This window comes from Phodopus roborovskii, unplaced genomic scaffold, assembly GCF_943737965.1.
Source record: "Phodopus roborovskii unplaced genomic scaffold, PHOROB, whole genome shotgun sequence".
NCBI lineage: Eukaryota > Metazoa > Chordata > Mammalia > Rodentia > Cricetidae > Phodopus > Phodopus roborovskii.
Window position 1 is genome coordinate 6,239,183 of NW_026126525.1, and position 14,318 is coordinate 6,253,500.

The following is a 14,318-nucleotide window of genomic DNA, read 5'->3' on the forward strand; positions in this document are numbered from 1 at the left end:
AAGAAGTGTAATTTGGGAAGTTGATCTGTTTTGTGCTTCCTGGTTTAGAAAATACCAATTATATTTTTATAAGTTCATGTTCCTCATCTTAACTGGTAAAGCATGTGCTGTGGTATATTTGAACCTCATAAAAGGGAAGATTGAACCAGTGCCTGCTCAGATAAGGTAAAGCACTTGTATGCTACATGACATTTGGTAACCAAAAGGGGAGATGGTGGTAGTGATCATTCCTGCTGTCCTTTTAATGTTGTTTCTGGGGTAAATTTGCCTGGTTGCTTCTCATGATCAAGCTCTGGATGTGGTTGGTTGGGTCTTTTTTGTCTCCCATTACTAATACCTTTAATCCTTCGATCTTCATCCCCTCTGATTTTGTGTACCAAAGGCTCTTAAAGACCCTGACCAAGTAGCACAGAGTGATGGGAAGGAGAGTCCTGCTGCTGAGGAGCAGCTCTTGGGAGAGGTACTTACTTTTATATTATATCAGACAGTTGTGTGATAACTGTGTATCTCACTCGAAAACAAGCTTTTTTTCCCACTACTTGTTGCCAGTTATGTTTGATGAACTGTTTCCTCAGATATGCTAAGGGTAAGCGTCTGTTTACCTCACCTAAGAAGTATCTCTGCATGTTAGTTCATAATGGCCAAGCTTCTTGATTGTATAACTTAAAATTAGCAGTAGACGTGAGATTTCCTTAACTGGCTCAGGTGACTGCCAATATGCTAAACTGACAGAAGTTTTATTCACAAATGCAACCAACCACCTTGCATGTCAAGTTCATCCTTTTTTCTTGGCACATTAATTTGTATAGCCCGCTGTCAGTGGATAGAGGCTTCTGAATTAGTCCTGAACCTGGGACATGGCAAATTGTGATGTGTGTCCTTGGCTGTGCTTGGTAATGTGTGTAACTAATTGAAAAGACACCTTGAATACAGAGTTGTATCATTAATTTATTTCCTTGTGATTCTCTCTTTCTTCTGTCAACTAACAACTAATTCTATAACTTACTTTTCTTGTTTTCTGATTTTATTCCTCTTAGAAAATTAATCAAGTTCTTATTCCTTATCTAATCTTTGACTTTTTCATTGTCTTTTCTGGTAGGGGAATATCTTGACAATGGAATGCTTATAAATATAATTCTTGAGTATCTTGGGCTGCTGTAAAGTGATTATGGAATATATTTTCTATTAAAATCAATAGAAAATAAAATCACTTAGAGTTTAAGGACTAGGGGATATTGTACAATCTTGCTAAAATTTTGAACTAGTTTTGGAGTTAATTAGGTCAGGTTATAGATACCTACAAGTACGTTCATTTGTGTATAAGTAGATTAACTATGTATTATCAGAGACTATTAGTCATCCACTCATGAGTAGTAGCTGATAAAAATACTTCACCAGATAGTAGTCATCATTGCATACTTTGAAGGCTTAAAACAAATTATGCATAAGGGGATAAAATCTTCCCTTTTGTCTTGATGATACATACTTTTACTATTTTCTTTTCTGATTTAGTACATATAGTTGCATTCAAAGTTTTTAGTACATAAGAAATTAAGCATTTGGGACTCTACTTATATCTCAGGAGTTCATAAGGCTTGTTAATTGTTTATAGAAAGCACGTTTGAAACTGGCGAGTTAGGAAATGGGAAGATTGTGCTGTTTGTATCGTCCTGGGGATTGAGCCCAGATCTTACATATCTGTACCACTGATGTGCATCTCAGCCCTCAAAATATTGTTCTGTAAATGTATGTATATTTTCTGTATATATAGTTAGGATTGTTGTAATTTAAAAAGCTGCTCAAGAGAAAGATGCCATGGAACAGAGCTCACGTGGAGGGTTTTTTTGTTGGGGGCCAAGGGAGGGGAGAGGAAAGACCAGCCTCTGGGGACAGGAGAATGGGGGGAGCACAGAGAGGGAAGGGCAGGGCCCTTTAAAAGGGTGCATGGTGAATGTGTACAGGTGGTGCTCTTAGTGGCTGCAGCTGAGGGCATATCCTGTCAGGACCCCAAGGGCAGGCTAGTACTAACAAGGATGGGTAGCTGCTTGATTCCTCAGTGGGATTAACTTACACTGCCAGCACTTCTCTAAACTTTTAGATGCTAAGGAGAGAATGAAGTAGGGCTGGCCTCCTTCTGTAAGGGTCAGTTAACTTTAGACGAGCCCGTGCTGTACTCTGTAGAAAAATGACTTGGCCTGGAAGTGGGAGGCAGTCACATTCAGATGTGAAGGCAGCACAGATGTCTGTGTGAACATATGATTTCACATGGGATACCATTGTTTTCACTTCAGAAGAAGATCTTGGGATGTCTGTGGGTCAGGCTTTTTCCTTTAGGCCACCAACCTGCTCCTAAACCATGACACAGAGACTTATTATTAGTTATGAATGCTTAGCCTACCTTAGGCTCGTTTCTGGCTGGTTCTTTTACATTCATTAAATTAACCTGTTTATTTTTATCTACCTTTTGCCTTGGGGCTTTCTTACACCACCCCCACCCCACTCCTTTTTAAAAATTTATTCCGTATACACTGCTCTGCCTGCATGTGTGCCTACAGGCAAGAAGAGGGTACCAGATCTCATTATGAATAGTTTTGAGCTCCCATGTGGGTGCTGGGAATTGAACTCATGACCTGTACGAGAGCACTCAGCACTCTAAACCTCTGAGCTGTCTCTCCAGCCTTCTCTGTGTCTTTACTTTCACTGCTTTTCATGTCTGGCTGGCTTCTTGCCCTGGGTGTGTCCCTCCTCCTCCCTCCTTCTCTTCTTTTTCCCTTGACCCTAGGTTTCTCCTATTTATTCTCTCTCCCTGCTTAGCCCCTCCTATCCTTTCTCTGCTTAGCTATTGACTGTTCCGCTTTTTATTAAGACCAATCAGGTGCCTTAGGCAGGCAAAGTGAAACAAATGCAACACATCTTTTCATAATTAAACAAATGCAGCAAAAAAAGGTAACATATACAAATGTAACACACCTTTACAGTTAAAGTAATATTCCACAGCATAAACAAATGTAACACATCTTTGCCTAGTTAAAAATAATATTCCAGAACAATTTTGTATTTAGATTTTTAATTGAGTCATCCAGTTTGTAACTTAAAATAGATGTGTGTGTTATCAGACTATGTGCTGTTCCACATATAACTAATTTAAAGGAAAATGAAATGTATGATTTAATTTGGTTTATGCATACTGCTTTGTTGGTTTTGTGACATTGGAGACCAAACCTGCTTGCTAGACATGTGCTCTATAACTGCGTCATGGCTCCAGACCCTGCTTTACTTTTGTGCTGATGACACCAAGTGATTTGTTTCATGATTCAACTTTGACAAGACTTTATAATCAAACCTAGACACTATAATTAAAATAACGCATATTTCACATCTTTGGAGCCACTTAGTTTGGGGCCTGAGGAAATGTTCCTTACTTTTGACAACATCTTTTCAGGTCTCTGGGACGAGTGTGAACACTTGATTGGTGTTTCAGATGACTGGGTTTTATTTATGTCTCATGGGAATTAATTTCTAGGAAGTCCAAGCTTCTGGTCTACTCGTGGATTGGGAACATTATAAAACAGCTTGGTTTATCATCTCAGTAGATGAATAATTACATATAATTTTTGGCAGAAAGCTATTTCAATGACTTTTTGGCTAAATTGTTGCCCTTTTCATCTCTTTAGCGAATTAAAGAGGAAAAGCAGGAATCTGATTTTGTGCCCTCAGTTGGAGGGACATTTAACATCTCTGTCAGTGGGGGTAAGTACTGTTAGTTTTGATTGCAATCTCTCTTAGCCGTAGCAAGCCATCTGTCTTCAAGCTTAATCAGAGATCGAGAGACAGTCCTCTTGTCTGGGCCTCCCAGGACTTCAGCTATGTAGGCATAACTAGAAGTGTGTTGTCACAGTGGGCAGGGTTAAGAAAGAACTTGGTCATAATTGTTATATAATCAGTGTCTTGAAAAGGCTAATGATTTCTGACAAACCTAAATGATCTTTACTAACACACACACACAAAATGTTACTATATATACATCCTAGTCTGTTTCTATAACTTCCATAAATAGTACCAATGTATTTTACAAATTTAACCTGCTTATGATAAAAAATTAGCATTGTGTTCTCCATTTTTCTGTGTATAGAAATTGGTGTACATAGTTTTCTTGTAATTGTTTTTAGCAACAAACTATTTAACTTGGATGTTGTGTTTTCTTGTTGCAGATATTGATGGATTAATTACTCGGGCTTTGCTGACTGGCAATTTTGAGAGTGCAGTTGATCTTTGTTTACATGATAACCGAATGGCTGATGCTATTATATTAGCCATAGCAGGTGGACAAGAGCTCTTGGCTCAGACACAGAAGAAGTACTTCGCAAAATCTCAAAGCAAAATTACCAGGGTATGTTATTTTTCAAAGTAAAGAATAGCATAGAAACACGTACACTCATATACATCCATCCATACATACATACATATATACATACATACATACATACATACATATATATATATAGCCAGGTGTGGTTTTGTACACTTTTACTTTAGTCCCAGCACTTGGGAGGCAGAGGCAGGTGGATCTCTGAGTTTGAAGACAGCCAGAGCTACACAAAGAAACCCTGCCTTCAACACCCCCATACCAATATTATTTTTCAAATAGGGGTCTTGCTACATAGCCCAGACTTCTGTGTATCTTCAATCTTTCTGTCTTAGCCTCCTGAGTATTACAGACTTTTTATTATTCTGATTATAGAGGTAGTATCTTCTTCTTCTTCTTCTCCTCCTTCTCCTTCTTCTTCTTCTTCTTCTTCTTCTTCTTCTTCTTCTTCTTCTTATTATTATTATTATTATTATTATTATTATTAACAATTGGGATACAGAAGGCAGGAAAGAATTAAGTTCTATTAAATTCTTTGATGCAGAAATGACTGTTTAGGCTTTGATGTGATAAAATTCCAGTGTTTTGATTCCCTTCCAGGGGTTCAGTATAGAAAATCTCATGGTAAAAATTTTAGTTGTCTCCAACCTTGTTAAGAAGCTAAATGTCCATCTTTCCATACCTTTCTGTAGACAGTCATGAGCACATGTAGATGTGTGTGTCATTCTCCTTGTAGACACTGTCACAGTGTAAGCTTCTGCATTGGTAAGGACTGTTAGAAAGATATTTTGTTTGTTTGTTTTTTTGAGATAGGGTTTCTCGGTGGCTTTGGAGCCTGTCCTGGAACTAGCTCTTGTAGACCAGGCTGGTCTTCAACTCACAAAAATCTGCCTGCGTCTGCCTCCTGAGTGCTGGGATTAAAGGCGTGCGCCACCAACACCCGCCTTGTTAGAAAGATTTTTAATTATTCTACAGTATTATGATTAGAATGTATTGTGTCTTCAGTTAGGATTGTTTGGACTCATTTTAAAGTTTTCCTCATATAAGCATTGTTTTATGTAGTTATTAAAACCTTTGTTTTGCCTAAAGATTTGATCAGAGTTTTCATTATTCAGTTACTGTATTTCTGACAAAGAGGATCTGAACGTTTTCAAGCTTGATGTTAGTTTCCATATCTTAAAAAATCGTTTTGGAAATTTTTTGTTTTCTGATACAGGGTTTCTCTGTGTTAACAGCCTTAGCTGTCATAGAACATGCTGTATAGGCCAGATTGGCCTTGGATGCAGAGATCCTCCTGCCTCTGCCTCCCATATGCTGGAATTAAAGGCATAGGCCACCATGCCCAGCCTGGAAATTATTTTTCATGAAATAACTTCAGTATTGAATCCCAGTGGTAGTTGTCCCCAGTTTCCAAGCTTTGCCTGTATGCCACTGTCCTATCTGACTGACTGCCTTTCAGTTCTGTGTTCCATGCTTTCTTCCTAAGCCTTGAATGCTTTTTATTTTTTAAAACGTTGACACACGCATGTACATGTTCCTTTGAGTACTTGTTGAGGTCAGACAGGTTGTGTGGATTGGTTCTCTTCTACCAAGTAGGGCCTGGGGATTGAACATAGGTCGTCAGCTTTGATCCTCAGGCTTGGCAGCAACCTCTCTCACTGCCCTGCCGTCTCACTGGACCTAGAATGCCTTTTCACTTTCTCTGTAAAGTTCTTCCTGCTTGTCCTTCAGATAAAGTCCCTCAAGACTTCCTGTTCTGGCAGCTTCTCCTGAGCCACTGGACCCAGGAGCATCTTCCTGTTACAATGTTCTGCTAGTGTCCTATATACTTCTCCTGAAGCCCTTTGTAAAATACACTGATGCGGTTTTCTTTTTGAAGAAAAAATTGCATCTGTTATTTGGCTCAAGAATATTTTTCACTTTGCTGCTGTTTGATTTGTTGTGAAAACTGTAAATAGTTGTTTTAAAAGACAAGTTTGTTAGGTGTGGGACTCAAGGGCTGTGATTGCCCTGTGTTTGAAGACTAGGCAGTTCAATGTCGTGTGTAGTAAAGATTTCTTTTCCTGTTTCCTTCAAGCTCATCACCGCTGTGGTAATGAAGAACTGGAAGGAAATTGTGGAATCCTGTGATCTTAAAAATTGGAGAGAGGCCTTAGCTGCAGTGCTGACGTACGCTAAACCAGATGAATTCTCAGCCCTGTGTGGTAAGAAATAGTCCCCATGTGTAACTGTTGACAGGTGCCAGAGTGTGCTGCAGTTACAAAGTTTTACTAGAAATCGTGGTATGTCCGATGTCAACTAAGAATTATAAAATACATAGGTGGGCTGTGCCCAGTGCTGGTGGCTCACTTCCTTAGCATAGTCAAGGCTGTGATTTTGATTCTCAGTGAGAAGAGAGAGACAGACGAAAGAAGGGAAAGCAAATATAAAATACGTCATTTAAAAATAGTCTTTTCAATGATAGTGGTTTTGGATAGGCCAGAATGTAAATTTTGCCTCTGCTACTTACAAGCTGTGTGATTCAGAAAAGTTCATGTTCTAATTTTATTCATCTTTGATTGGCACATAAGCAGTTCTCAGTAAATGTTAGTTAGTTGGGATCACTTAGTAGTGGTAACAGGTAAAATTTATCATTGAAAGCCAGGGTAACTTCGTGGCTTAGATAACCCAGAAGCTTGTCTGCCGCATGGATATTTACTCTGTCTTTCTGGATGTTTGTATTTGTAATGTGCTTAGCCACCACTGGCAATGTGTTCTATATGTGCCATTCAGGGCTTCCCACTTGCTGTTCTTTTCTAACACACTTGATGGAGAGAAGCTCTGTACTAGAGTAGGATCTTATACAGTATATGATATTCTGTCCACCTCCGTTCACTTAACAACTAAATGTTCACTGTGCATTTAGAGTGCTTGTGTTTTCTTTCTGGTTCTCACTGGTTGCTCTGAAAATGCCACCGAGCTGCTCGCAGCCTCCCACAGAGTGAGGTGGGTGTCATCTTGCCTTGTTCTCCCCTCCATTCACAGACCTCCTGGGAGCCAGGCTTGAGAGTGAAGGAGATAGTCTCCTGCAGACACAGGCGTGCCTCTGCTATATTTGTGCGGGGAACGTGGAAAAGCTGGTTGCCTGTTGGACAAAAGCTCAAGATGGTAGCAATCCTTTGTCTCTTCAGGTTAGTATCTCAAAACAAAGGGTGTTTACATTTTAGTTTTTTCTCACCATACTTAGGGTTACATTAGGAATACCTCTGTTCATGAAGCTTGTTGCTGTCATCATCTGGCTGGATCTTCATGTGTGTTTATTGCTGTCTTTGATGACAAGTCAGATGTGGTTGAAGTCAGTAGGGAGCAGAGCACTGAAAGTAGCCCAGGGTTTAGCTGCTTCCTCTCAAGCTCCTGCCTCTGTCAAAGAGCAGCAGTGTGGGCTGGAGAGTAAGAGACATCGCAGTCCAAGGAGAATATTTATGATCAGGGACCATGAAGTACAAGTCGGGGACTCAGGTTAACACCGCTACACAACCTAGAGAGTCTCTCTGGAGACCAGGTAGCTTTAGATTCCCAAAGCAGTTAACGGCAGAGTCTTCGGGTACTTCAATCAAGTAGTTACGTTTCTCTCTGGGAAAACATTTTATCCATAGGGTCATTGTTTTAAAGATCATTCTTTAAGACTAAAAGCCAGGTTTGAAAAAAACAAAACCAAGTCTTCCCTTTCGAGTGCTTCTGAGAGGAAAGCGTTTCCCACTGGCGGATTGATGGCTTCCAAGAGGCAGCAGGGTGGGTCTCCTGCACACTCCCTCCTGCTGCCGGCACAAGGCTGCTCCCCAAGAACAGCTCCCGGCCTTTGCCATGTTGTGTATTAGTCAGTTCTACCTTATTGTAATGAACTGGCTGGATGAATCAACTATTGCGGAAGAAGGGTTTTATTTGGGCTCATGGTTTGGAGACTCAAAGGGTAGGTGGCCTGTGGCTGTGGGTCCCTGGCAAGGGCAGCACATTTTGATCGGAGCACATGGCTGAGCCACAGAGAGCAGAAGAGCAACAGAAGGCGACCTAGACACACAGCACCCTCAAGGGCTGCCCCCAGTGACCCAAGGTCCCGCTTCTAAAAGCTCCTGCTGCCCCTCAGTGGTGCCAACCTTTGAGGGAGTCCCTGTGGAGGTCATGTGCCTCTGTCATGAGTCTGTGTGGTAGTGTGATGTTGCGGAAACCATGGTGTACTGTGTTTGCCCATAGCTCTTCTTCTGCTTGCTGGGTACCTGCCCATCACTTTCAGTTTGGGTATTTGTCTATGTGAGATGAGTGGACAAATGTCTGGCTGGTTGAGGATGCTTAGAATATAATAACTTATGTATGCATCCTCCACGAGGAGTAGGTTCCGTCCTCTTCCCCTTCCTCCTCACTGTACGCTGTCCTTGGCGGGCAGGCTTCCTCCTCCTCGTCTTCCACCTTGCCCACGTAGTGCTCAGCTCTCCCATGCTTTTCAAGTAGGGAGTGAGGGCCAGCGCTGTCCTTTGGTGGGTTTGGAAATCTTAATGACTCTTTCTCTCTTGCCTCTTTCATACACGCATTGGGGTCTCTGATTGCCTCTCTGTCCGTCATTTTTATCATTTAGGATCTGATTGAAAAAGTTGTCATCCTCCGAAAAGCTGTGCAGCTCACCCAAGCCCTGGACACGAATACAGTAGGGGCTCTCTTGGCTGAGAAGATGAGTCAGTATGCCAGTTTGTTGGCAGCCCAGGGGAGCATTGCCGCGGCCTTGGCGTTTCTGCCTGACAACACCAACCAGGTGATTAAGCTGATACTTGAACTTGGCTTGCTTTAGTATTTCAAAAATAGGGCCCTGGCTGTTCTGCAGCTGACTTTAAACCAGGCTGCCCTCAAGTTGAGAGATCCCCTGCCTCTGCCTCCCTACTTCTAGAATTGTGCCACCACACCTGGCTCATTTTGTTGTTGTTGTTGTTTTTTTTTTTTTAAGAATCTCATACACAGTCAATATATATGACTAATTTCAGCAAATCTGTATTTATGAACCTGTATGAAGTCCAGATTTGAATGTAATGCCTTTCTGTAAGTTAAAGAATCCTTGTGACTTAGAAGCACAGGGATAATGCCATAAAACAACCAAAGAGCAGTGATCATGTCATTGAACTGGTGACCTAACCAAGCCCTGCCTCATTAAAGTTACAAGTCGCACTATGCAGCGCCGTCCATGGGTGTCAGTCTCTGCCGAAACCAGGGGGTTGGATTGACTCAAGGGTAGAATGTAGACTCTCGTAGAATACTCAACATAAGAATTTTGGAAGGGGTCTGCATGCTATCATACAGCTGGGTAAATTAACAGTTTTGTTTTCTTCGTTGCTTCCTACAGCCCAATATTGTGCAGCTGCGCGAGAGACTCTGCAGAGCACAAGGGAAGCCTGTGCCAGGACAGGAATCGTCTAAAAGCCCCTATGAGAGGCAGCCGCTGTCCAAAGGCAGACCTGGGCCAAGTGCCGGCCACCCGCAGATGCCCAGAGTTCAGACGCAACAATATTATCCCCATGTGAGTGATAGGGTCCAGATGATGTGGGAACGTGCGTGCGTGTATGTCCAAAAGGATGGCGTTTATGTCCAAAAGGATGGTTTTGGTGTACTCGGTAAAGGACACAGTGACACTAGACAGGGCTCTTGTTTCACAGTCAGACTCTCTGTGCACTCGAGGCTGGTGTTTATGAGCGGCTGCTCTGTCAGAAGCTCTAATCTCCCTAGGAAGAGTGGTCAGACCTCCCTTACACATGTCCATCTGACTCTAAATTTCTCCTGGATTTGTTTAACATGTGTAGGGAAAGTAGTGAGAGTAAGTAACCTTTCGGTGATTTGGTTAGTTTTTAGATAGTCATTTTTGACAGCTCTTTTTCCATCACCAGTGTGAGTTTGCTGTGTCCTCTGTGTCCACACAGTCAAGAGTATCCCAAAGACTAACATTTCGGTGAACCAACTTAACACATTACAGAGAACTGACTGAGGGCTGTGTCCAGTTGCATAGGATTACTGATTCAATCTAACTTTGTGTTTGTGGCATAAAATGTGATTACATTGTTACTTATAGTTTCATATAGAAACTGTATTTACAGACAAACAGATAAGCATTTTCCCCCCTTTTTTTCTTTCTTTGACTGAGTCTCACTATGTAGTCCTGGTCAGCCTGTAACTTACTATGTAAATCAGGCTGGCCTTGAACTTACAAAGATCTGCCTGCTCTGCCTCCAGAATGCTGGGGTTAAAAGTGTGTGCCACCACACCCTGCCTTATATACATATTCTTAAATGGACGGTAGCTTTTTAATATATATATAAACTACAAATAGTCTCAAGTGCTAGCAAAGTTGACATTTCTGATAGAACAAGTTGGTGATAGGACCAGTCAATTTTTCTCTATAGGAAAAGTAAATCTAAAATCCTGAGAGACCTAGGTTCACTTCATGCTGTTTATTTTATTTTTGGACTTTGGATCATTCCTTAATCAGAACTGATTAAGAATAGAACTTAATAAGATTATATTTGAATATAGCTTTACTATCTAGAATACTGCATTTCTATTTTTTTTTTTTTATTCATTTGGCAAATATTTATTGCAGCTCTTCTGTGAGTACATGGAATATTCTTGCTTTCTCTGCCCTCATGAACGTTGTATTTACAAAGCCTGTGATGTAAACGGGGATGAAATGTTGGTCAAGCAAGTGGAGAGGTGGGATGTTAGGTGGCCTAGCAGAGGTCAAGGCACAGAAATGTCATTTCTCAACATTGCATGGCTGTTTGAAGGCTAAACTAGGATTAGAATTTTAGTTATCATGTGTTTAGACTAAACAGCTTCTCAAGATACTAAAGAAAGCAAGATCTATTCTACACTCAGAGAAAAGAACCATTACTCTTTCTGACTTTGGGTTTATCTTTCTGGGAAATGGTAAAGACATTTAAAGACTGCTGAACTTTTTGGGGTATGCTGATGTACTCAGATGCAGGTGATTCTCTGAGTTGGAGGCTAGCCAACCAGAGCTACATATCGAGACAACGCAACCCCCAACAAAAATCACAAAATAACCTGCTTCATTTTTACCAATCTTATATTCAGGCAAACACAACAGGGATTTTCTTGCTGAATGGGTGAGGGCAGTGGTGTAGTTTTAAAGGAGTTTTGCAAGTGGGAAAAGAGAAGGAAAGGAAGCTGGGTCAGTAGCAGTTGCCATCTCATTTTAACCAGCACAGCTTTGCTTTGCTTTATTTTATATGTGTATGTGTGTGTGCTGGAGCTTCCGTAAAGATTTGCATACCAAAAAGGATTTGCTGACTGAAAAAGTTCTTAGAAAACCTTTAGATGGGATATAAGAGCTAGCAGTGTGGTATAATAGAGAATACACTGCCTAGGAGCTGGAAGACCAGGTCCCTCCATCACCAGTGTGCTGTATGGACAGTCGCCTTTAAGTTAAGGCTGCGGTTAGTTGAACAATCTTTTAATACCCAGCTTGAGTGTGCTCTGACTATATGATTTTGAATCTTGAGACAGAAGGAAGTAGACATTTTCTTGTGAGGTGGCCAATAGAGCATGTTGCATTTTACTAGTAACATGGAGATGGTTTACTCATTATCCCAGAGTTATCTTCTTTCTCTACCTAAAGGACCTTTCTCCCCTACTTACTCTTTTTATTATTTACTTATTTCTTTATTTTTATGTGTTATGGGTGTTTTACCTGCATGTTCCCCAGATCCCCTGGGATTGGAATTATTACAGACAGTTGTGATCTGTCTTGTGGGTGTTGGGAATCGAGCCTGGTCCTCTTTGAAGAGCAGCCAGAACTCTTTTAACAACCGAGCCCTTCCTTATATATCCCTGAATAGGTCTGTTCCTGTGCTTTCATTGAAGCCTTCGCCTGAGCCCTTCGTGCTTCCCGCCTCCTGTTTTGTTGATTTCCTTTGGAACCAGCTGGCCCTGAGTGTATTGCTTTACTACACTACTCTTGCTGCTTTTATTTCTTGCTTTGTGTCTTGCTATTAAAACCCTTTGAGTTATGTGTTTCTTCTTTTAACGTTTTTACTTTTTATTTTCTGTGATTGGTATTTCTTTGTTCAATTCAGGTTAGAGTTGCCCCTACTGTCACTACCTGGAGTAACAAAACTCCTACTGCCCTTCCCAGCCATCCACCTGCAGCCTCTCCCTCTGACACACAGGTATAGCCTTCATTATTCCTCCTCGAGCATGATCTGCTCACTTAAATATATATATATAACAACTTCCTAATTATATATATGATTATATATTCTCTGCCCTTCCTCTTCCTTCCTTTCTGGTCCTTAACTCTGTGTCCATCTGCTGCTCGTTGCATTTTATTGCCTATGGGATGCAAGTGGCAAATTTTAGGACAATTAATTTTTTTAAAAGATTTATTTATTTTATGTATATGAGTACTCTATCTGCATGTATGACGTCATGTCAGCAGGAGGCATCAGATCTCACTATAGATGGTTGTGAGCCACCATGTGGGTGCTAGGAATTGAACTCAGGACCCCTGGAGGAGCAGTCAGTGCTCTCAGCCTCTGAGCCATCTCTCCAGCTCCTAATTTATTTTCTTATCCTTTCTTTTCTTTTGTAGTTCTAAATTTACTTGAGCTAGAAAAGTCTCAACCAAGGTTCAAATAGTGGTTTTAATTAAATTTTACTGAAGATGTTTCTCTTCTTTTTTCTTTTCTTTTCTTTTTTTTTTTTTTTGTAAGCATTTCAGAAAACAAAGACAGAAAGTCCTTTTATGATACTTATTTCTAGAGTCTGGAGTAGTAAGTGGAAGTTAGTAGAGATGAACCCTGTGGTGCCTTACCACAGTGTTAGCGCAGTGTTAGCAGTGTTAGCGCAGGTGTTAACACGGGTGTTAGCACAGTGTTACTGACCATGTTGTGGGGCTGTTAGCATTTCCCATTCTCTGCAGTTACTTTGAACCTTTAAATCATTCAGAATGTGTCACCTAGAAAATGGGGTGTTCTTAGGAAGATAGTATATTCAAAAAGCAATTTTCTCATATAATAGCTTTTAAAAAATAAACACAAATTCCATTTCAGAGATTACAAGGCCATTTGGTGATGTTCTTGGTCCCACATGTAATCTTCCTTTCTACTCTATTCTCATTTCCTAGGGAGAAAACCCTCCACCTCCAGGTTTCATAATGCATGGCAATGTCAATCCAAACACTGCAGCTCCACCGCCTGCATCTCCAGGCCATATGCACAGCCAGCTACCACCTTATCCACAGCCGCAGCGTAAGTGATGGGCCCTGGGAGTCTTTATGGTGGCCTGTCCTCCCTCAGTTACTTAGCGCAACAAAGCCATGGTTAGATAAAATCAATTTTGACAGATAAAATAAGGGGGTTAGGGGGTAGCTCAGTGCTTGGATGCTTATAGTGTTCAGTCTCCAGCATGGGGGAAGGGGAAGATGGGGGGAGCAGACACAGAGAGACAGGGAGAGCCCTGGGTGTGTGTTCAGAACAGTGCTCCATCTCTGAGTTGTGCATAAGACCCGCTAAATAGAAGAGTGTGTCTTGTGGTTTTGGAATAGAGAAACAGCTGTAGAAATTATTAGGATATTTTCTTTTTATTCAGACAACATGACACAAACCATAGTGTAGAAAGTTGGTTCATGGACATTTGATATTTTTCCCCCATTTTATTGTTGTTCTCTTTGTTTAGTGTAGACTTTTAAAAAGTAAATTTAGGTTCACAGCAAAATTGAGCAGAGGGTACAGAGAGCCTGTACGTGCTCACTTACACACTCTGTGCCTCCTCTACAATGGTGTATGTTTTGCAGCAATGACAAATGATGCTGTTCTTGCATGCCAAATCCCATAGTTTATGAGTGTATATTCTGTGGGCCTTGACAAAGGACAAAGCCATTACACTTGAAAAAAAAAAAAAAGAATAAAACTACAACCAG

General features: G+C 41.0%; 1 protein-coding gene across 26 annotated transcripts in view; it reads left to right on the forward strand.

Moving 5' to 3' along the window:
- Sec31a (SEC31 homolog A, COPII coat complex component) overlaps positions 1–14,318 on the forward strand; it is a 57,126-nt gene that overhangs the window by 27,804 nt on the left and 15,004 nt on the right. For 9 of the 26 annotated variants that reach the window (XM_051198529.1, XM_051198532.1, XM_051198526.1 and 6 more), the window contains exons 14-22: positions 383–460; positions 3,675–3,750; positions 4,212–4,390; positions 6,444–6,570; positions 7,391–7,536; positions 8,976–9,149; positions 9,732–9,905; positions 12,475–12,567; positions 13,524–13,647. In XM_051198529.1, coding sequence (XP_051054486.1) covers positions 383–460; positions 3,675–3,750; positions 4,212–4,390; positions 6,444–6,570; positions 7,391–7,536; positions 8,976–9,149; positions 9,732–9,905; positions 12,475–12,567; positions 13,524–13,647 — 1,171 coding nt within the window. The remainder of the gene's footprint in view (positions 1–382; positions 461–3,674; positions 3,751–4,211; positions 4,391–6,443; positions 6,571–7,390; positions 7,537–8,975; positions 9,150–9,731; positions 9,906–12,474; positions 12,568–13,523; positions 13,648–14,318) is intronic. The other 17 variants (XM_051198541.1, XM_051198543.1, XM_051198547.1 and 14 more) reach the window with 3 other exon arrangements.